The sequence below is a fragment of the Musca autumnalis genome, unplaced genomic scaffold (assembly GCF_047663935.1).
Source record: "Musca autumnalis isolate F117 unplaced genomic scaffold, ASM4766393v1 scaffold_3, whole genome shotgun sequence".
Taxonomy (NCBI): Eukaryota; Metazoa; Arthropoda; class Insecta; order Diptera; family Muscidae; genus Musca; species Musca autumnalis.
Window position 1 is genome coordinate 91283290 of NW_027411866.1, and position 24172 is coordinate 91307461.

At 31.2% G+C, this 24172-nt stretch overlaps 1 protein-coding gene and 3 non-coding genes across 7 annotated transcripts; all 4 read left to right on the top strand.

Annotated features, from left to right (window-relative positions):
- The first annotated feature begins 1202 nt into the window (after window positions 1-1202).
- LOC141396912 (protein no-on-transient A-like) lies at window positions 1203-24062 on the top strand. Of its 4 annotated transcripts, none has more exons than XR_012411266.1 (15): window positions 1226-1627; window positions 3055-4354; window positions 4533-4829; window positions 4949-5022; window positions 14843-14915; window positions 15170-15219; window positions 15411-15496; window positions 15629-15680; window positions 16107-16162; window positions 16345-16394; window positions 16589-16657; window positions 16855-16925; window positions 21922-21971; window positions 22168-23226; window positions 23463-24062. XR_012411266.1 is itself a non-coding variant. In XM_073972639.1 (5 exons), exons 1-5 carry the CDS (start codon window positions 1343-1345, stop codon window positions 7914-7916), a joined length of 2094 nt encoding a protein of 697 aa, XP_073828740.1. In that variant the 5' UTR covers window positions 1203-1342; the 3' UTR covers window positions 7917-9090. The 4 variants fall into 4 exon arrangements, 1 of the variants encoding a protein (XP_073828740.1); XR_012411265.1 differs by having other exon boundaries at window positions 23669-24062; XR_012411264.1 differs by having other exon boundaries at window positions 22168-23727.
- On the top strand, window positions 16703-16773 carry LOC141400228 (small nucleolar RNA U18). Its single transcript, XR_012412119.1, has one exon. It is a non-coding gene; the product is annotated as a small nucleolar RNA U18 (small nucleolar RNA).
- On the top strand, window positions 21781-21850 carry LOC141400229 (small nucleolar RNA U18). Its single transcript, XR_012412120.1, has one exon. It is a non-coding gene; the product is annotated as a small nucleolar RNA U18 (small nucleolar RNA).
- On the top strand, window positions 22013-22083 carry LOC141400230 (small nucleolar RNA U18). The gene has a single exon (XR_012412121.1). It is a non-coding gene; the product is annotated as a small nucleolar RNA U18 (small nucleolar RNA).
- Window positions 24063-24172: the final 110 nt, after the last annotated feature.

Below are 24172 nucleotides of genomic sequence, written 5' to 3' on the forward strand. Positions count from 1 at the left end.
CATCGTTTGAGTATTTTTGTTTTTCTACAACACACACAAACAAACAAAGACATCATAAAACAGTTGCATTTTTTGGTAGTTTATGACGAAAAAGCAGGGTTGCGTATAAAAGTATGGTGTTTTCGTGCGTTGTTTAGAATAAATGACGTAGCTATCGTCATTTATTTTTGTATGGTAAATGACGCAAAATGTTGCCTGTTTTAGCAAATAAATGAAGCAGCTCTAAATGACGAAAAAGTTGATAATGTAAATTGGACATAATTGGTGTGTTCGTTTACCTAACAATTTGTACAAATTTGTACAAGTTAAGTAACTTCTTGTAATCGACTAAGGTATTTTGCATTGAACTGTAGAGTAAACGAACAACATCCAGTAACAATTTGTACAAATTTTGAGTAAACGAACACACATAATATTATGCAGTTTCTGAGCACAACTTTTATCTATCAAAATTTATTATTATGATGTCTCAACCATAAAATATTTTTTTTTTTTCATTTGTTAGTACTATACACAATAAATACGATATATAGATTATAATATAATTGTTCCACAAACATCCCAGATGGGACTAGGGAGACTTCTCTCATATCAATGAGTTCACGCCGATTCATATTAGCTCAATGATATGGGACCTACTTTTTATTGCCGAGTCCGAACGGCGTGTCTTACGACACCACTTGTAGAGAAGTTTTTCATGGCTTAAATACTCAGGAAATGTCGCCAGCATTACTGAGGGGGAATTTTGCCACCGTTGAAAATTTGATGTTGCTTGGCCTGGGATTCGAACCGCAGACCTTCTGAGTGCAAGGCGGACGTGCTAACCATTGCACCACGGTGGCCCCAATATATAGATTATTTTACGATAATTTTCCAAATGAAGTTGTAAAGTTCTATATTTTTATATTTTTGATGATTAATTCAATTTATATATAACAACTTGTGAAAATTCATGTTCGATCAGCTGCGCATATGCATCTACCTTGATCATTGTGATATGTTTGAAATCAACAAAAAATAAGTGTAAACACCGGGGTGTATTTCAGGATTTCGTGAAATCCAGTGGATTTTGGAGCGCTTGTGTAAACTTGGCATTAGCCACAATATATTTTGACGATCATCATCCGTCACATTTCAAGATGCCATCGAATGAAAATGGCAACTCTGTCAATTGTGGGAACAGACGCTAATGCCGCCATTTTGTTTCGTTCATTTCCTAATTTCGTTCATTTTCTGGCGATTGATTTCATTCTCTTTCCGGCAGTCATTGAGGTGAGTTGTGTGCCTCCGAGTGTTTTTAAGTAAAGTGAAATCTTGTGAAAAGAAATTTGTTAGAAAAGTGATGAGTGCTAAAACTGCAGTAAATGGTGGTGGACCTTTGCCACAAAGACCACAAAAAAATCAAGGAGATAAGAACCAAGACAAAGCCATGGATGGCCCAGCGGAAAAGAAGCCACGTTTCAATCAAGGCGGTGGTGGCCCAGCGCAAAATAATCAGAACCAACAAAATCAGAATAAAAATTTTGGTGGAAATAAGAATAATCAAGGCTTCGGAAATAGAAATAAAAATCGTGGTGGTGGCAATCAGAATGCCAACAAAGGCAATTTTCCAAATCAGCAGAATCAGGTATGTGACTTTTTTTATGTATTTTAGCAGTATTAAATGTTATATTAATCGTTAATTATGGAATGAATCGTTAAATATGAATGAAAAATATATATTTTGTCTGGAAATGGTATTAGGAAAAAATTATGTATAACACAAAATGGCCGATGCCATTGCACCTACCCCTTCGACCTCGTGCCGGCTTTATCTTACCTGGCATGTAGTTGCCAACTATGTAGACGTTCATACGCAGAGTTGTATTTTGGAAAATATAAATTGAATACGTGTGTGTTCTGTGGGGGCAATATTATTAAATATATGTTTAAAATTCTTTCTTTAATTTGGAGAGGAAATGAAAATTGATGAATTAGAAATTTTTTAATATATGGTTTTAAGTAGTAGTAGCACGTATTTTATAAAAAGTGAAATCGTAATACCAATAAGATTTTACTTTGTTTATTTTGGGGTTGAAAACCAACCCATTACACGTGTAAGATGGCATCATTGTAGAGAAAATTAAAGAAAATTTAGTAGCTTGAAAAACTGGAAATGTTTAATAAGAAAATATAATAAGTACTTTAATATTGTATTGAAGCAAACGACGTATTTGTACAAAAGGTTATCAATGGAATTAAAAAGTATGTAATAATAAGCATAATATCGCTTAGCACCAACTTACTTGCAAGTACGAACAAGAGATATTGGTGGTCGCTAAAGTTCAGATCAAAAAAAAAAAAAAAAAACAAAAATGTTCAGTAGATTGTGATCAAAATATAAATATACATAAAAATGCTGCTGTGAAGTCCACAAAATGGAGAATTGTTATTAGGGAGGGCATAAGTATACATACATGTCTGTTTCAATTTCAAAGAATATCAGTCGGAAAAGGGTTATTTCCCATTTTTTTTTCTACTCTTCATAGAATCATCATGGTAGAAGGCGTATGGTCTAGGGGTGTCTGTATTACATGTTGTCAATGATCTCAACTTAAATAAAAGAGTGCCGTGGACCTCACCATAATATATGGTTTTCTCTACTAAAAACAAAAAAGAAAATTGAAAAATCTTTATTTGTACCTTGTCTCTATCTCGCTGTTGTTTTTAATATACCTATAAAAATATGAAAAATACAGATTGCCTGGTTGTTTAGGTAGCGTTCATTCAAACGCGCATATTTTATATAAAAGAATTGCATAGTTACAAACGTTCAATATTTTTTACGCCATTCGTATTTGATTAAACAATGGGAACGTTCAACTTTATCTCTTAATAACAAGATGTGAATGAGAAAGATACAAAACAAACATGGTTCACATAAGTAGTTTCGTTGTTGTTTGTATTACTTATTATTTGTAAGGCAATGCAGATTAATCTCAGATTTTTAAACCAATTTTGTTATGACGAATAGTTTATATACAATATAACCTTAACTTTATTATAATTGTACAGAATCAACAGCAACAAAAACAACAACAGCAAGCACCGACTGGTCAGGCTTCCGGCGGCCCTGTTGTAAAGGAAGAAAAGGCTCAAGCCGACATTAAACCGGCAAATGCTAATGCCGGCTCTGCAAATGCTTCACAACAACAGAATCCACAAAACCAAAATAATCCACAAAACCAACAAAATCAGCAAAATGCTCAACAAAACCAACAGAATCCCCAACAGAATAATCAGAATCAACAACAAAATCAAAACCAACAATTTCAACAAAATAGGCATGGTGGCGGCGGTTTCGGCGGTGGTGGCTTCGGCGGTGGCAATAATAATGATGGCGGCATGGGAAGAGGAGTTGGGGGTCAGCGTGATCGTGGTCAAAAACGTGACCGTAATTTCGGTAATCGCGATGGCCGTGATGGTGGCGGCCAAAGAGGTGGAGGCGGTGGTGGCGGCGACGGTCAACGTGGTGGTGGTGGCCGTAACGACGATTTCTTCGTTAATCAACGCTTACGCTCGATCTCTGGCCCCACTCATGAGCTTGAACCAATTCAAGCATCTGAGGAAAGCAAATTCTCAGGACGTAATCGTCTCTACGTCGGTAATCTAACCGGTGAAGTCAGTGAAGAAGAGTTAAGAGAACTCTTCAAACCATACGGTGAAATTGCCGAGGTCTTCTGCAATTCAGAAAAGAACTTTGCATTCCTTAAAATGGACTACCATGCCAATGCTGAACGCGCAAAGCGTGAACTCGATGGAACAAATCGCAAAGGACGCGTTTTGCGTGTTCGCTTTGCCCCCAATGCCACCGTTTTGCGTGTTTCAAATCTAACACCATTTGTATCAAATGAATTGCTTTACAGAGCATTTGAAATCTTTGGCCCCATTGAAAGAGCCATGGTCAATGTTGACGATCGCGGCAAATCTACTGGTGAGGGTATTGTTGAATTTGCCAAAAAATCGTCGGCCAACATCTGCCTGCGGTACTGCAATGATAAATGTTTCTTCCTCACCGCATCATTGAGACCATGTGTCGTTGAACCATTTGATTTGACTGACGACAATGACGGTTTGCCCGATAAGTCGTTGAATAAAAAATTGGCAGAATTCAACCATGAGCGCGGAACTGGACCTCGTTTCGCTGAACGTGGCAGTTTTGAACATGAATATGGTACCAGATGGAAGCAATTGCATGAATTATTCAAGAACAAGCAGGAAGCTCTAAAACGTGAATTGAAAATGGAAGAAGAGAAATTGGAAGCTCAGATGGAATATGCTCGTTATGAGCATGAAACTGAACTTCTCAGACAAGGTATGTATTGTAGATATTTACATAAAAAAATGTTCCACAACATCCCATATGGGACAAGGGAGACTTCTCTCATTATTTACATACTTACATTAAATTTTAATCAAAATCAAAAATTAAATTGTATATTTAATCAAATAAATTAAATGGTAACCAATGTTAATTTTATTGGCTTCTACAGAATTACGTAAGCGTGAATCTGATAATGAACGCAAGAAAATGGAATGGGAAATGCGTGAAAAACAAGCCGAAGAAATGCGCAAGCGTGATGAAGAACAAGTTCGTCGCCAACAAAGCGAAATGCAATCTCGCATGTTGCGCCAAGAAGAAGAAATGCGCCGTCGGCAGCAAGAAAATACATTGTTTATGCAAGCCCAACAGCTAAACTCATTGTTGGATCAACAAGAGGGTGGTTTCAGTGGCAATTGCAATAACTTTGATGGCTTTGGAAACAATCCAAACCCGTTCGATTTCAGAGGTAAGTGCAATAATATATGAGCAGCGTTACAAATGCTTTTTTTACATATTTTTAAAATTTTTTGAATATTGTAAAAATCTGCTCTAATTTTAATATATTTACTCTTTCTGTTTTCATAGGCAATAACAATGGACCCAATGGTCCTAATGGCCCAAATGGCCCCAACGGTCCCAATGGGCCAAATAATCCACAGGTACGTTCATTTTTCAATATGTTCAAAAGGCGAAGACAATAGAGCGTTACGTTTACCATCAATCAAAATTAATAACACTAAATTAATGTCAAAAGTCCAAATCTTAAGATATTGATGTTAAGAAAACATGAGCAACAACATCTTTGCTCTTCAATCTGATTTCAATTATGAACGCCCAACTCTATTGTTGGTGGCAGCTCTTTTCAATTGCTTATTATACTTTGTCTGCACTGATAAATCAGTATTTCGGGTCATTAACAATGATTACCCAGTTTAGAATTGTCAGAACAGTTGAATGAACATTTCATCGCATATTTCCTACAAGACTTGGGAGAAACAGAAGTTCTCCCTACCAACCAACAAACACTTTGAACAAATAGTGTAGTAACCAATATTATTTATATTTTACTTTTAATTTTTCTTATTTTTGTAAATATTTTGATTTGTGATTATATTTAGCCATTGTTTAAGTAAGACTAATGTCACAATATTGATTACATACCTGTATTTTAAATTCACACAAAACATTGTATGGTTCGAAAGAAACAGATTAGGAAACTATTAATTGTTTACTTTTAAATCTGCGTTTTAACCATTTATTAAACAAATCAATAAATAAACAAGTTGTTTATTATTAGAAACAAAACATAATAATTAAACATGTCTTACTCTACTTTTTAACTATCTCTTCTCCTCTCTCGTCGTTGTCAAAATCTGTTGTTGATTGGTATGCCGTTCGCCCTGCTAAACTTTTGTCATTTCTTCCAAAAACCCTATGCTTGCTACCCATTTCTATTAACATTATGGCCAGTGTTAATATGAAATTAACAGTTCAATGTTGAGTGGTTCAGATTTGATTTGCTAATACCGCTCCTGTTGTTAGCACCAGGAAGTGGCTTAAGCGAATAATTCTAACCTTTTGACATTTCGGAATGTTGACAAGTAAATGTGTTTAAACATAATATCTTATCTTAAGAAGAAATGTTAAAGTTGGCACTGATGTTCGTCCACCAGTCAAACAGCAGGGACACCAATTAATTACAACAAGTTTATCTCTTGTTGTCGAAACGCAATGTATTTATTCTTCCATGTATGAATGGAAATGTTTTTTTACTAACAATACACGCACAATTATCAATAATTGCTGATAATGTGTGAAAACTTGAAATTTTTTGACTCTTCAAAATGTGTAATTGAATATTATTCTTATATGTTTGCATACTCATTTCTCGATTGGGCTGGGCAAAATATGAATGAAAGTTAATTTTGGATTTGGGACAACTTTTCATTGTTTTTTATGTGTGGGTAGTATTATTGCGTTGAAATTTCCAACAACAGACAAAACTAAAGCTTGTTTGTGAGGGAAATTGGGATAATATTATCAGAGTATTAACATCTTAACGATGATAATTGAATTAATTGGTAGATTTGTGTCTTCCTTAAATCAATTATCTGAATTTTTTTTGAAAATGTTATGCTACAATTGTATACAATTATGTGTGTTTAAATTGTACATATATATGCATATCTTTGTGTTTGATTATTATAGCTTGCATGAAATTAATCTACTGCTCTTGGGGAATGACATATGAATTTAAACAAACAATTTTTCTTTTTCTTTCTATCTGGGAAATAGTCATTTTTCAAATAGGATTATATCTTTGAGAATGTACAAAATTGACGTACATATGAATTAAAATAAGAAACTCTTGATTTTCCTTCTATCTCGAAAATAGTCACATCTCATATAGAATTATATCTTTAAATTTTTGAACATCCCGGAATAAAAAATTTCGATTTATTTTAAATAGGCGTCAGCTATCAGAAATTGACTAACCGTTCAACTAGGTGCCTCACTGGCCACTATTTCAATTTTTAAACCCAATTTATTTTTTACATCCACAAGAGGTGATTATAAGGATGCATAACTTGTGACATTTACACTGTTACAATAATGGCTTAAGCATTTTATGAAGTGCTATAGGTTGGAATTAACCAACCCTGTTTCTGAGTTTTTCGAACTCAATTATCGACTAGCAAGTAATATGTCAATTATCTCGGGATTCCAAGGGCTTTAGATTAGGACTCATGCTTTGCAATTCGAAATTGTTTATAATGTTTGACAATAATTTACTGTACACAATAAATTATTGAAATGTACACGGCTTAATATTCTAATTTTGGAATGTGCATTTAAAATAACAATCGAACAGCACTTTGCATTATTGTTTGTGAAGTATGCCTTCTTACTGGGTGGATTATTGTCTCAATTTATGTACACATATTCACATATGAATATTGTCTTGTTTATAATATTATTTTGAGTATTTGGAATGTATTGGCAACGTCCAAGACAATTAACATTTTGAAATCGAGTTAAAATTTTCAAGCATTTGTTTGGTAATAAAACATTTCCCTAGTTTCTTGTCCTTTGTTCTTTCTTCGATTTTATCTTGTCATGAAATGACTGTGTTGGGCCAGGGGTTTCTTTCGTAATTATAATTGTATGCGATGGTGGTTACAACATACTTGCAAGACAACGGAAGTATATCTTTTGATGCATTTGGATAAATAATAACAGCATAGAGCGTAACTTTTAATTTAGAATCTGTTTTTTTGTTTGTTTCTATTTTCATTTCTTTTCTTTATGATTTGTATTTTTTCTACATTGAATGATATTTTATAACATCGTTGTACATAATTTAGTATTGTTTTACCACTTCAAAACTACCTTTAAATTTGCATCCTCTATATAGGATTTCGGATTTGAATTTGGTGGTAATCAAAATCAACCAAGCGGCGGTGGAGATAATGGAAACCGTGGCGGACCTCAGCGCGGCGGAAACAATGGCGGCGGTAACAACAATCCATGGGAACGTAGAAGACGTTTCTGAGATGAAGCTACAGACGATTCGCCAAACATGATACATACCTAAATATTAGCGCATAAACAACTGAATACTTTATCTACAATTTTTGGGATTATTTGGTGTGATTGATAAAAATGAACAAGCATAGTATTAGTTACTCCTTAAAGGCAGGAAAACGCTTTGATATATTTCGAAGCAGAATCAACCAATCCACTCATACCATAGCATCTTTGATTATGAACTATCTTCAATATATAAATATGCACTGCACACTCTCACCATCCGTTGGTGTTGTATTGTGGTTTGAAAATGTACATTGAATTGTGCAATCATCAAGTTATTAATTATTAACAACAATTGGAAGATCTCGCAGCTGAAAAAAACTTCTCGCTTGGTGTGCTAAAGTTTACCATATAAATGAACTACCAAAACCTATTAAATTGTATGCCCATGTAAAATGGTGCTACCTGCAACAGATGAGCCCATATACAAATTTTGGACATAAATACATCTTTTAATTGGGAGTAATTGGATGGACACTTGCATTACATATCTGTCATCTTAGTTCCAACCCGTTCCCTCAAAATAAGGGTATGGTTCCGAACTGCTGGCATATATGTATGATTTGTGTTATCCTTTAGTTCTAATTCAACATAACAAGCTTTTTGAACAACTACCATATTTATATAACAAATGAACAACAACAACATAGTGCATATGTAAATGTATTTACATAAAGATACAACAATTTTAATCTCAATGATAGATTTAAGCAGAAGACTATATAACCATTAATATTAACATGATTTAATACTAATTATCAAACTAACTTTTAACCAACATTTTGCAACAATTCTTTTTGTTTGTTCGTTCGTCTTGAGAAGAAAGAACAAAAAGTTTGATCTAAAAATTCATTATTATAGACAAAAATATTTTAATTTTTATTCTCGTCATTTCAAATTATTAATGATGATGACCATGATGAAGATTTATTGTACACACCTTGGAAACTTCTTTTCCATTTTATTGATAAATGTGAGAAAATTAAATGTCTCCCCTCTAGTTTGTAGGTTTACCTTCTACTTTTACCCCACATTAATATATTTCGTAACTATAAATGACAAAAAATATCAACAAAAAGAAAAAAGAAACCATAAATTGTACTCAAAGAAAAATGAGTATGTTACAAAAATTAAAATATCAACATTTGTTTGTATTTCTATATTTGGGGGGGCATATTCGTGGATGGTCAACAGATCAAAACCTGGTGATTGATTATATTGAATTGGGGGATTAATGGCTGATATGTTGTGTGGGGGCAATGATCTGGGAAATGGGGATTTATAAATGTTTCATGATTAAAAATTGCATGTGTGATTTGAATGAAATTTGGATTGATACAAAATGTATGCGTGTTACCTGAATATAATGTTTATGAGCATGTGTTTGTGCTGATGTGTGATTGAGCTGCTGTATTTCTGGGTTGATTTGATATTAACTGTTGTTGCGTTGACAAAAACATCTTTGTCTTATTTTGTTCTCTGTGAAACAATTTAGCCATTATGCAAACTTTCCCGGAGTTGTGGAAACATTTTTTTGTAATTTAAATTGAAAAATCAAACATAAAAAATATCTATAGCATACATCTATATATCTATCTATAGCTATAGCATACATCATTTGTTAGAAGCATTTCAATGTTCCATCCATATGTACTGAACTGTATCAGATAAACGTTCACGGAGGTTTCGACCTTTCACTTTATGGCTCTATTATAAATGAAAAGTGGAATCAAAAAAAGAAACGGGCCTAACGGGCCATACTTGATCGAGTTATTTCGATCGATATTTTCAGTATTTGGATTACGGCATCCGTTATAGAAAACACTTACGAGTGGAATCTTGCGATGGCTGACTTCATAAATACAGTTTTTACATTGCTGATATTGACAAAATCGTAAAAAGACGAATCAAATATGATTGGCAACACTGACGTTGTCAAAAAAGAGACATGTCATTTTGCTGCATTTATGAACGAACGCACACATTGCTTTACGATGTTTACTTTTTGTAAAATTTCGTTTTAACAATGAATGGAATATTTGAGTTATTATTGAATAGCACTTTCGAATTGAGTGCCAATAATCTCGATTCAAATCGTACATTTATAAACAATTATATTTAAAAAAGGAGGCGTCGCCGTAAATTAGCATCTTTACGAAAAACTTTATTTATTCGTCTTTGCTAAATAGAATTGTTGGGTCAATTTGCTTAATTTCCCTCATTATCTGTTCCCAAAGTGTATACCTTTTTTCTTCTTTCTCATGTCTCAAATGAACTTCCAACATTAACTCTTTTCTTCCGTGACTCCGTCTTTTATCACTAGATTATATATAAAATCACATATAAAAATTTTAAAAATTTTTGAAAATAAATGTATTATATTAAATAATTACCACAAATCCGCCATTTCTAATTGTTTCTTATGTATTTTTCTTGTTTTATTCGCAAATATCAGTTCGCATAACAGTATTAAAGAAATGTCAATTATTGTGCAGTCCAAGTGGTAAAACTGCACAAATTTGTCAATTACTGCTCAATATGACGTGTCGCGCGACATTTATGAACTCGCGACGATTTCAATAAAAAGACATGCTGCATTTATGAATTCGCGACGATCCCATTTGACGCATCACACTGCATTTATGAAGTCAGACATTTTTTGCCCGCCACACATTTGCTGTCGAAATGATTACTTCTGTGGCATAAAACGAACTTTAATGGAACATTTTGCAATAAAACGAATCAATAACTAAACTAATCCAATAAAATAAGTAAAAATATAGACAAAATGGGGGATGTGTTTCTTAATAATTACAAATATATTTTCCAATGCCAGAATGCGATTTTTATATTTTTACATAGGGAAATTTATTTCGGGTCTCATTACTTTTAATTTTTCACAATTTTTTATTATTTTATATAATTTGCATTTTTTCATTTCATTTTACGAGAAATTTGCCGCACAACAAATTGTCTGTAATATTTTGTTTTTTATGTTTTCACCATTCGATAACCGTATGTATCGATAAGTTTTTTAAATACACTAACAGTCAAAACTGACAGTCAACGTACTTCAAGGACAATTTTCCGGCAAATAACAACTTTTATTTAGCTAAAAACGTTTGAAATACAATATTTACGGTATTATTTGGAGATTATAAAAGAAATTTTTTAATTAGGCTTTGATATTCACGAAATAGACCTCGATGACTGTCAGTTTTGCTTGTCAATGTGTACTATACTTAATAAAATTTATAAACAAAACAAAGGAATGCCTATGGATTATCCGGTTTCCCCAGTAGTGGCAGACATCGTCATGGAAAAATTACTCCAAATATCCATACAGAAGATGCCCACCAAGCCTAAAATATTAATAAAATACGTAGATGATATTTTCACAATCATAAAGAAAAGAGATATTGAGTCAACAGAATGCGATTTTGTCAAAAGTGACAATGTGTACTGTACTTTATGTTTGATTTGCGAAATTAAAATTTTGAACAATATTAATGCATTATTGTTCCATAATTTAATTTCAAAAATTTAATGTTTTTCGTTCTTATTTTGGCTTTCTCCTCCCTGTTATTTTATATTATAATAGGGCGGGATAGTGAAAGTCAGAAATTTCCCGCAAATAAAATGTATGGTGGGCTGATAAAATTTTTAAACCTACCTCTCTGGAAAACTATGCATATTTTTCCTAAAATCCGAGAATCGAGTGATTTTTGAATATGACCAGGAACTATAGGTGTCGGAGCTTACTTTCCAATAACTTTTTTGATTAAAAAACACAGTCTGATTTCATAAACGCAGCACTGCGCTGTCTTACAATGCCGTGGGTTCGTTCATAAATGCATTACATTTACATTAGGTACCAGTACTACCAGTACTTTCCTTCCCATAATAGTTATTTTTCAAATTTGCACAGTGTTAATACTTTTTTGTACTGTGAATGATTTTTATCTATTAAATTAAATTTCAAAATGATTTTTATTTCAATGCAATAATTGTAAGCGTTCATAAATTTACCCATAAACTCTTGTACTTTTTTTTTGCAAATCAGTGTTCATAGCCGTGCATAAAGCCGATGCATAACATTTATGAAGTCCTATATTTTAGTCAAATTTTCGTTTATTCAACAATTTGTACAAAATTGTACCAGTCCAGTAACTTCTTGTAATCGACTAAAGCCTTTTGCATTGTACTGTAATGTAAACGAACAACATCCAGTAACAATTTGTACATATTTTGAGTAAGCGAACACACATAATGTCACAGTTTTTGGGATATAAGGGATATGGATATTGGGATTTAATGGTAATTTTCTGTACTGTAATAAAATTCGTCCGAATGTTCGAACCAATAATGGATTTGATAAAATGAAGTGTTGTGTGTGAATAAATAAAGTTTTGTCGGCATGTTATGAGTGATGATGGATGTTTGAATGAGTATTGCTAACATAATTTCAGTTTATATTGTTAATAATCGTCAACATGTTGGCTGTTAACATAAATATTTAAGTGGATTTTATGGAAATTATATGGATCTGCAAGAAGTTGCCAAATATACAAGGATAAACATGGGATCGATGTGCTCAACACATTTTTGTGAAGCAGAAGAAGTTTTTTGTTATTTACTTCTACCATACATTTTAACAAATTGCCGATGCCACAACATTAACTATCACCTGTACTCAAATAATAATGTTGAAGTGAACACATGTAATGTGTACACCTTTGCCACCTTTGCCAATCAAATGAATTAAATGATATTTTTATTTCACATGAGGTAAGAATTTTTTTAAGAAAAAAATAAATAATATATCTAATCCGAATCTTGTTCCATTTACGAAAATAAATATATAAGTCCAAATTATGCTTTTTTTAAGCATGTTTAGCTCAAGAAATTTCAACATGAAGTCAATGTAATCAAAATTATATGACAAACTGACAACAGCAGAGGCAAAGGTGCAGTTTTGGGTATATGCCAACAACAACACCACAAACGCCTGTCGTGTCAAACGTTATAATTTTGTTACATTGTGACCAGGGTGAGATTATTGTTAAATCGCAAGTGCAATGGACACAAAGATTCGGGTTAAAAGTTTAATTATTAATTTTTTGATGTAAGTTTATTGCATAAATGCTAAACAATTTGGAATTCCTGGTTTTTATTTAATGTTTGGAAATGCCAAGATACGACTTGTTTTCTTATCTGGTCCAGATAAAATAACTTGGTTCTAGTACAAGTGTACAAGATAATAATGTTATTTCTAAGCAACAGCAATGTTGTTTTTCCAACAATAGTTTTCTTTTAGTATCTATCAATGGCATATATCTTTCATTCCATTCAGACAAATGTAATTTGAGGAACGTAGTTCCAAATGATGAACTGTTTATTTTATATATCAAACTTCTTCAGCCAAAATGCTTTCTTCTTTGTATGATAATCTTTAAAGACACATGTTAATGAAGATCATTTTTAATGTTTAGCAAAAAAGATAAATCCAAATGGCATCAAACTCGTTGCCAAAATATTGTCTTAAAAGTACTATTTTAGCCATGCATTTGTGACGTTGACTGAATCTGTGGGAGGGGAGCGTTAACCTTAAAATCTTATGTAAGTGTGAAAACTGATAAAGTTTAACCCATTTTTAATACGGGGTTTTCAGTATGGTATGTAGATAGATTAGTTTGCATTAAGATATTAGAACAGTGAATTAACTTCAAATTGATGTGCAAGTGGGAAGTTAAAAGATAGTCTTGGGTGTTTTTTTTTTTTTATTATTGACCCATTGAGATTTACAACGCCAATGCGTGTGAAAAATTAATCTCCGAAAGGCGTCAAAATTATTTGTTCACTCTGCGCGTCAGAATCTCAATATATCCCAATTTGTAAAGAACGAATGTAGACTATACTGCTCGTATGATAGGTTCGACATAGGTTCTCCATTGCATCGGGGAAATTAATTATCAGGACGGAATAATGAATGAAGCTTCTCTAAGGAGGAGGTTATGTTTTTAACACATCCTTAGTCAATCAATAGAATAACATTCCCGTATCTATTTTTCTTAAAATAATACATTTATCCGCACTTATTCGAGTTTAGAGAATTATGTTTCTACTACCTCAACCGTTTGGAATAATTTGTTGGATATGCATTAGGGTGGTTTTTAAAAATCGATGTCGGATTTTTTATGTGTTGTTTTGTAAAATTTTAAGATTGCCAAAGTTTGAGTACAATCGGAATATGTTAACACGTGCCACTGGGGCTTCGAATGTTTCCATGGGCCCTATATAAAGCTAATATTAAAATCCGAACCTATTAAAAAAAATTGTAGGATTACTTGTTTGGCCACAGAAATGAACTGGTAAAATTGTTTCAGCGATTGGGCAATAAATGTGGCCTGTAGAGCGATTTCGTGGAAACTTTGAGGTCCCAGTGGCACCTGTTAACATTTTCCGATAGTGCCCAAACTTTGGCAATCCTTAAACCTAACAAAAGGTAAACACTTAAGGGGGTTCCGCATACAAAATCCGACATAGATTTTTTTCCCTTTGATTTAAAACCAGTCTAATATGCATTTTAAAAAAATTTAATTATTCTAAATCAATTATATGAAAATTGTCTTTATTTTCGATAAAAACGTGCATCATAAAACGATTTAATATTAGGCATATTTTCTGGGGGATTCACGTTCTGTTATATATATATATATATATATATATATATATTCAATCTGAATTAATTGACATTAATATTTACGGACGGACCATCTAATCGACGATCCTAATGTATGGCTTGACTAGTATGAGAACACATTACAAAAAATAATCTAAAAAAAAAATTCAATTTATATTAATGTAAATTTTCTTATAAATTTTCAGTATGGACGGATGAATAACCCAAAAAGGAATTTGATTAGCTGAAGCAAAGGCCCAAGACATAATAAGACAAAAGGTACGAAAAACTTTTCACAATGCACATTATCTGACATGTTTCCAAAATCAACGAAACCGTTGTATCGGGATTAATTTTGACGAATGTCTTTATTTTTTATATTTATTCTATGATTATATTAACGGATCTAATTCCTGAACCGACTTCCCAAGTTTTATTTCGTGTTGATTTGTTTTAATGAGATTATATTCATATGCATAGCACACGTTGTTTAAAGTTTATGATTCTAATTTTTTTCTTTCCTTTGTTTTCAGATAATGAAATTCAATGGATTTGGTTTTTCCCTTTAAAAGTAAAAGAGGAGGTAAGTAAATATTCACCATTTGAATATACAATTGTAATTTTAATGATTAAAATCAACGGATCTAATTCCTGAATAAAATCCCTTACATTTTAAACCTTGTTGAATCGCAGTTATGAAAATTTTAATTTTTAATATTTTTTTAACTGGTTAAAATTACAAGATTTTTCATTTATATGTTTTATTCTTTTCAGACAACCGCCGAAAATAAACTGCCGCTGTTACGACATCAGCTTCATTGCAGACCAAGCAGCCAGCATTCTATCCTAAATGACCATAGGTATATAAAATTTATCAATAATTTTCCCGTCATGTTTCTTCTTCAATGATTATAAATTAAATGAGAATTTAACTAAATATTATCAATTTTTTTTAATGTTCTGACAATAATAATTGTTATCTTTTGTTGCAGACATTGCGGAGGATATTGCACTGAATATAAACTGTTTGGAATAGAAGCAAAGGTAATTTTTTTAATAAAAAATACAATAGTAGGCATGAGATGATGGGTGTGAAGTTATGAAATCCACATTTTTATTTTACTTTTTTTCAAATGTACTAATCTTTGATGTTAAGGATAAGATAATAAGGATTGAAATAAATGGCAAAATATCCTTTGTTAATACAATGTTAAACAAATAAATAAAAAAAAAATAATATCGAATCATTTATCTAAGAAAATGTCAGGCTATGCATCAACTCGTACTATATATCTATATTGCTATTATGTAATAATGTTTAGCATGATGACACTAGTTACCGTATGATATCAACAATGACTATAAATCATTCGGCTGCGCTTTATTGCGTACTGATTCAAATCTATTAACTAATATCTATAATAAATTCAAGTCAATTTTTAAAAATGTTATTTTTTATTTGCATTTCAGAATCTTAACGGAAGTTCCAGTCTCACTTTAAATTTAAAATTTTGGGCAAAATAAAGGTAAATATTCTGCATAAATTTAATTATTTATTATATTTTGTATGATGACAAAAGTTACCGTATGATTATAACAATGACTATAAAACATTCGGCTGCGCTTTATTGCGTACTGACTACATTGTAAATTTATTTCACGAAATCATACTTAAGAATTTCTCTAACCAGTTTTTCTTTTTTTTCAGATTCTACTTTCTATAAAAGGGCCTTTTTTAACATCATAGCCATTATTAAGGTGAGTTAGTTGATAATCCTGTACGAAAATTTTCTATGTTATTCTATTAAATGAGGACAAAAGTTACCGTATGATCAAATAATGACTATAAAATTTTCGGCTGCGCTCTATTGCGTACTGATTGATTCCAATTTAATAGATATAAAAAGCATTTAAATTGTTCAAATAATCAAATATTTTCTTGTCTTTTTCAGAATACTACTTTGAGAAATTGATGAAGAGAATAAACGCATTCTAATTACAAAGGGCGAAATGTAATAACGGTAATTAAAAGAATTCAATCATCCTAGTATTTAAGTGTTGTAATTTTAATGATGAAATTAATTGGTCCGTGTTTATGAATTTTAATTGATTAACCCTTTTCCAATTACTGAACGAATATTGAAAATGTTTTTAAAATTGCTACATATACTTTTTATTTGACAAGATTTTATATTATAACTATATTTTCATTTTTCAGATATCGGATTTGTAGAGTATATCATGTTCGTGGTGTCCCGACAAGTCAAGTTACAAATGGAAACAAAATTGGTATGTATAATATACCTGGATTAAACTGATTATCTTTAAAATCTTCACATTTATTTTGAATCTGGCTCGTTTCCAAAAACAACAAATTAATAGCAGATTTTGCACAATCAACAAAAACTTGAAATACTTTAATATTTATTTATAAGAACATACAAGTTTATACAACTTAAGAAGATGCGTTTTGGACCGACTATTAGCATAGTGACATTATAGTCAGCCTTAGTACGGTTGGTGTTGTCGTATCCAAAATTGCAAACTGACGTGTGTCGTAACGTATATTTGGTATTATGTATGTATTTGTACAAAAAAGAAAAAATTAAATTTTTAAAAAACTCTTTTTGGTAACAAAAATTAATATAATTATTAGTAGATCATTTTTAAACTATTAATTCAGGTGATCAACCTAACCCTACAGTTTTTACAATCAAAATAAATGTTCGGCGTAGACGTTTTTTTGTGGTCGTTGTCGTAGGGATATTTTTGGTACCACGTAACATTTACGACGACAATTTTTTCTCATACAAAATTAAAAAGTATATACAGTCAACCAAAAAAGTCTACATACACCCTATAAATCTCGGGTTTTAAGGGTAAGGACGTATTTTTATGCAAATCCAAGTACATAGTTCTATCTCATATCCCTAATAAACAATATTACATATAACAAAAATATATTCCATAATGCGAATAACGGTAAATTCTATAAAATTTAAAAAATTAATAGGGAAAAAGTGTACATACACCCAATGAAATATTAAGATTGCAGTAAAATTGATGGAATAAGCAACACAAATTTTACATTTTATTGCTTTATCGAATGTCTCTGGTTGTCTATGATATATTTTAGACAAAATAGTAACATATTTGTGCTTTAATTGCCGTTATTTCATGTCAGACTTCGCGTATAGCTTGTTAAGGCGGACCCTTGCAGATTTCGTTGAGTTTTTCAGTCTAGTAGTTTATGAAACCCCAGAAAATATAGTGGGACTAATAATTTTGGGATCCAAGAGCGCTATGAAGTTTTTCCTGTGGATAATATATGCTCCTGAGCTTCGCTAAATATACTAATTTCTGAGTTTTTTCATAAATTTTATAGTTTTCACAACATTCCAAGGAGCAAATTACATGCAGAAGCCTTCGAATTGCCTTGTAATAAGGTCTGGTACAATCTTCGAGCATCCATTGAATCAGCAATGTAAAAGTATCCAACATTTATAGCGCTTCAAGTGACCCTAACGATCATAATACGAGAGCATACTAGTTAGCAGTGTAAAATTCATACAAATTTCATGCATTCTTTGGTGGTGCTTTTATTTTGATGCTTTGGAAACTTTAGGAGCGGGTTTGAATAATAATGTTATACATTTCTGATTGAGTTAAGGTCCAAACATTTATTACAAGCTAATTCCAAGGTTATTGCTTGTAATTTCACCCTTGGAATGCTGTGAAAACTATAAAATTTATGAAAAACTCAGGAATTCGCATATTTAGCGAAGCTCAGGAGCGCATATATTATCCCTAATAACAACTTCAAAGTGCTCTAGGATCTCAAAATAATTAGTCCCACTGTATTTCCTGGGGTTTCATAAACTACCAGACTGAAAAACTCAAAGAAATCTGCAAGGGTCCGCCTTAACGAGCTATACGCGAAGTCTGACCTTAAATAACGCCAATTAAAGCACAAATATGTTCCTATTTTATCTAAAATATATCATAGACAACCAGAGACATTCGATAAAGCAATAAAATGTAAAATTTGTATTGTTTACTCCATCAATTTTACTGTAATCTTAATATTTCATTGGGTGTATGTACACTTTTTCGCTATTATTTTTTTAATTTTTATAGAATTTACCGTTATTCGTATTATGGAATATATTTTTGTTGTATGTAATATTGTTTATTAGGGATATGAAATAGAACTATGTACTTGGATTTTCATAAAAATGCCTCCTTACCCTTAAAACTCGAGATTTATAGGGTGTATGTAGACTTTTTTGGTTGACTGTATATATATACTGTGTTCGAAATAATAGGAGTGCCCATCCACAAAATGGAATGGTCCAAAAAACATGTTTAAACTTCTCCATTTTCGTCAATTCTGCATTTGTTTAACATTGTTGACATCCCAACTGTTAATTCATTAACAGAAATGTGGCAATATGTTTTAAATTATTTACTGTTTACACCAACATTCCAAATCGTCTTAAAAATGTTTGTTCAAAAAAATAGGAGTGTGGAAGAGAAAGGAGAATAAAACAATTTTTATTTGAGTTTAGGACCAGAATTGACAATATTTTAGTTATTAGTAGTGAATTTAATAGATTTGAAGGCTGTTTGAAAACAAAAAAGGCTTTTGGATGTGGTCACAATCAGGATATTGTCCTTGTAGCTATTTTCCTATAATTTTAGCATTTATTGGGAAATCGATGGATTTTATAAACAAAACCTTTGTTGATTAGAGTTGGTTAACACTCTAGCTGTTACCTCGAACAATACATAATGATTGGTTCCCCATAAATTTGTGTATTTTGATCCTTGAGCCAAGCTTTAGCCAGTTTCCATTAGACTTATGTAAGGATTGACCAAAAAAGCGCATCTATAAGGCATTAATTCCTGGACAAAATAATGTTGTTTTAAGGCCCTTAGCATCTTAACTACACGCAGAACAATTCTTTTGTTTATATTTGAAAAATTGGATGATTGGCAGATATGAGCCATTTTTCTACATGGTTTGTTAAAAAGCTAATTTTAAGGAAATACTTCTGAAGTTGCCCTGCGAATATGTTTATTAGGTTTTGCATCGTATAAAATACATTTTTCTATGAGAACTAATCTAAATTAAGTACTTTTGAACGAAAAACGTGAATTTATGTATACCAACCATAGAGTAGTCAAAGCCGGATTATCACAAAATGGTGTAAAACTAATTTCAACCGTTCACGCTTTAAAATATGTTTGGAATAGAAGTGAAATTGACTTTGTACATAAAGCTAACATCCTGAGGACCTCATAATTTTATTTGGTCGAGGAATAAATGACTTACAAATGCACTGTTTTGGCCGATCCTTTCATAAAGGATTAATGGAAACTAGCTGAAATTTGGTTCATGGTTCAAAATACACCAATTTATGGAATACCAATCATTATGTTTTGTTTGAGGTAACAGTCAGAGTGTTAAACAAGTCTAATCAATAAAGGTTTTGTGTATAAAATCCACTGAATTCCCCAATAAGGGCTTAATTTATTGGAAAAGTCGCCACAAGGACAATAGCCTGTTTTTATATACTACCAAAGGACTTTTGTTTTCAAAAAACATCAAATATATTGTATTTAGTACTATCAACTTAAATATTTACAGTTTTGGTCGTAAATTCAACTAAAAATATTTGTATTGTCCTTTTTCTTCCACACCTATTTTTTTGAACAAAAAATTTTAAGACGATTTATAATGTTGGTGTAAACAGTACTTAATTTAATAAAAATTGCCACATTTCTGTTAATGAAATAACAGTTGGAATGTCGACAATGTTAACCAAATACAAAATAAGCCAAAATGGAGAGGTTTAACCATGTTTTTTTGGACCATTCCCTTTTGTGTAAGGACACTTCTATTATTTTGAACGCAACTAACTGTATGTATTTTTTTAATTGTAAAATAATTTGTTTGAAATCATCTCTTGAACAAAAACTAAGAAATTTGCATTGCATGAATCGTTATATGAGTACTAACAGATTTTCAATAGAAAGTTTGTCATCTGATAAAAACACGAAATTTATCTTATGCAGAATAAAAGTAGTAAAGTTTGTATTTATTATAGTTATTTTCCAACATATTTTAATAATCATTGCCAAAAAATCTTTTGAAATTGATTTGTTTCTATTTTTATATGCTGTCGTTTACAAAGTGCATGCTTCTTTTTTCGAGTAGTTCCAATTCTTACATTACTTAAATAATACATTTTTTATAATACATGTTGTTTTTGTAATACCATTAAATCAAAATATTTCAAAAATGATTTTATTTTGTTATTTTATTTATATTAGTTTTATAACAAAAAATTGTATTTCTTTTTGGAGTAGTTTAACATCCCTTTCCTTCCTGAAGTGTCAAAATTCAATTAATCAAAATGTTTGCTATTATATAATTTTTATTTATATTTATTATATCCCCTTTTTATACATAGTAATTGTTGTTTTTGAGTAGTTTAAACATCCCTCCCTTATTTTATTTAGGATACTTTCTTATTATAATTTTAAATTTGTTAGTTTAATATTGCACTGTAGTATACAGCATTAAGGTCGAAAGACTGGGCATATAAGAAATGAAATAAAAAAAGCGGCCACGACTCTTTCCTCGTATTTCAACGCCATACGTAATACCGATTTGCCGTATTAAAAAAATGTTATATTTAAAACGAGTAATCCGTTCATGCTATAAATATTTTTCATCACATCAAAAATGCAACTTACGACTACGGCTACGACGACAATGTCTACGTCACTTCAACGTCTACGACTACGCCAACCGTAATAAGGGTGAGTGTTGCATAGAGTAGAGTTGTGCAAATTGAAGTATATTGAACTACCTAGTTCAATGGACACCGGTCGTTTCTTTGAACAAAATGCGTATACTTAATATTTCACGTTAGTTTGGATGATGATACTCATGCGTTTTTGAGCTAGGACAGTGAACTAGGTCGTTCAATTGCCCAACTCTAGCATAGAGTAGTGTCCATGATGAGATAATAAGGTGGTAAATACCACCTTATTAAGGCTTAGGATTAGGTACATACTAGCTTTTTGTTTTGTGAAATAAATACGAAGCGAAACGAGGGGTCGAATAAAATGTGTTTTAATGATGAGATTAATTGGTCCGTGTTTATGAATTTATATTGATTTTCTACTTCCAATTACTGATATTTTAAAAATATAACATAATTATTTAAAGATGAAGAAGATGATTTAAATAATTTATTACTTTTTTTATTTTTAGATCAACTTCTTGGCTTTGGTGTTTCGAAAAAGGACTAATTGTTTTTTAATGTAAGTTTATAAATAAAACCATGAATAATTGTAATTATATTTTTGTGATGATATTAATTGGTCCGTGTTTATGAATATTAGTTTGATTTTATCCTTCCAATTACTGATTATTTAGATAATTTTATTTAGTTTAATTTAATTTAACGATGTTTCAATAAGTTGTTTACTACATGCATTTTTTTTCCTTTTCTTTCAGATCTATGTACTTGAAACTCAGCCTTCGATTTGGGTAGGGAATTTTTTTATTCAATCTCTTATGAGCAAAATGTTGTGTATTTTTATCTTGTAGTGGTCATATACATACATATTGTATTAGCGATTATTGTTTCTTTATCAGTTCTGATTTTATAAATGCATGAAGGCAGCGAGTGCCTTTATGGCAAGGCAAGGCATACATTTTCGAAAAAAGCCAGATATTTTAATTTCTCTGTGTGCATTTCTAGTTTACAACACAAGTTTTACGTGGCCGAATAACTCAGGAAATCAACTGACCTTTAACTCCTTGCTGCATCTTAATTCCAATAGACGATATTTTTCAGTTTGAAAGGAAGTTGTTTAGTAGCAATTGTAGTTTTTTGTATTTCAAAAACATGAAATTCAATTGCATTCTTCCGATTCTACTGTCAAATGGCTACAATGTATTTTTTTGAAATCCCTCTACATCTCTGTAAACGACTTACATTCAACGCGACTTAGTACAGCTCGAAATTTAAATTGTCAACTGCATAGCATATGCCATATAAATCTCTTTTTCCCCGAAAATCTAGTTTTATAGCTTAAAATTTCGGCTGTCCTTTATTATTATGGGACACAACCACTTTCGAAACATACAGGCATGTCACAGATTCCGATCGGAATGGTTGCAATTCCGAAATTTCATTTCGATCGTTTTTGTCTTAGCTTCTTTAGATTCCGATCGATTTTGTGAAGTCAAAAAACTTAATTATTTATTTTAAATGCGAAATTAAGTGTAAATTTGTTAATAAAACAACATTTTAATTATTTCTAAGTGTTTTTAGAGTGTTTTAAAGTGGGAGAATTAAACAAAATATAAATACAATTCCGTTTGCTAAATCAAAAGTGGTTTCATTCCGAAAAATTTTTCGTTTTTCGTTTTCTGAAGAAGCTAAATATGGAATCAATTCCACTTTCGATCGGAATTCGTTTCTGTGACATGCCTGATAGTAAGGTACACAACATCTTGCTCGTAGGTGAATTGAAAAACGTTCTCCCGTTTCCATCAACTATTTCACAGGTGGGTAATTATTAATTAAACTTACCATTTTTAACTAATTAAAGTTGAGAAATACTAAAATTTCTTTTTCGCTTTTAAATTTTGTATGATGAAAACTTATTCTCAAGGTCTTCTTTTCCCGACATAATTTTAATAATTGATGATACTTATTGAAATCTGATTACATATTTTAAGATTTTAATTAAAACCAAACTTTCAACATTTTTTTAATAGCGTCCTTTTTATTTATTTTTCAGGTATGTCAACAGCCCTAACAACATATAACTTGTAATTATTGAGATTTGTTCACAAATGAGGAAAATCTTTTATACTATGGTCTTCTTTTCCCGACATAACTAATATTGATGACAATTTTTTTATCTGACAATGCTGCAAATCTCAATTAGTTTTTATTGGTATTAAATTTGATTTAACATATATATTTTATATTTTTCATTTACAGGTATGTCTTATAGGGAAGTTTGACTATATATAAATAATTTTTATTGAAAAATAATAAAACAACAACGTAATAATAAAAAGGCAAAATAATTATATATAGAACTGGGGCTCAATTCTGTTTCTATGAAAATGTGAAATGAAAACTTTTATAAAGGAGAAAACTGTCAAATGAAAAAAATTATAAAGGAAATATTTTTCATTTCAAATTTTCATAGAACAAGAATCCAGCCCCTGAATACCTCATACTTATTATTTAAAAATTATTACTATAACAAATAAAGTACATACAAATGTATACAAAAATAATTAAAAATATAATTTATAAAATTAATAACAATTATAAACTATATACCTATGTTACATATCTACAAATAAAACCCTCCCATTTAAATGCACATCAGTAGATTTCTTTTTCCTTCTCGAAGATGGTAATGATGTACGTGGAGTTTCTTCCAAAACATCTGAAGATAATTGTCTGGGATGACTAATGTGTTGACGATTTGGA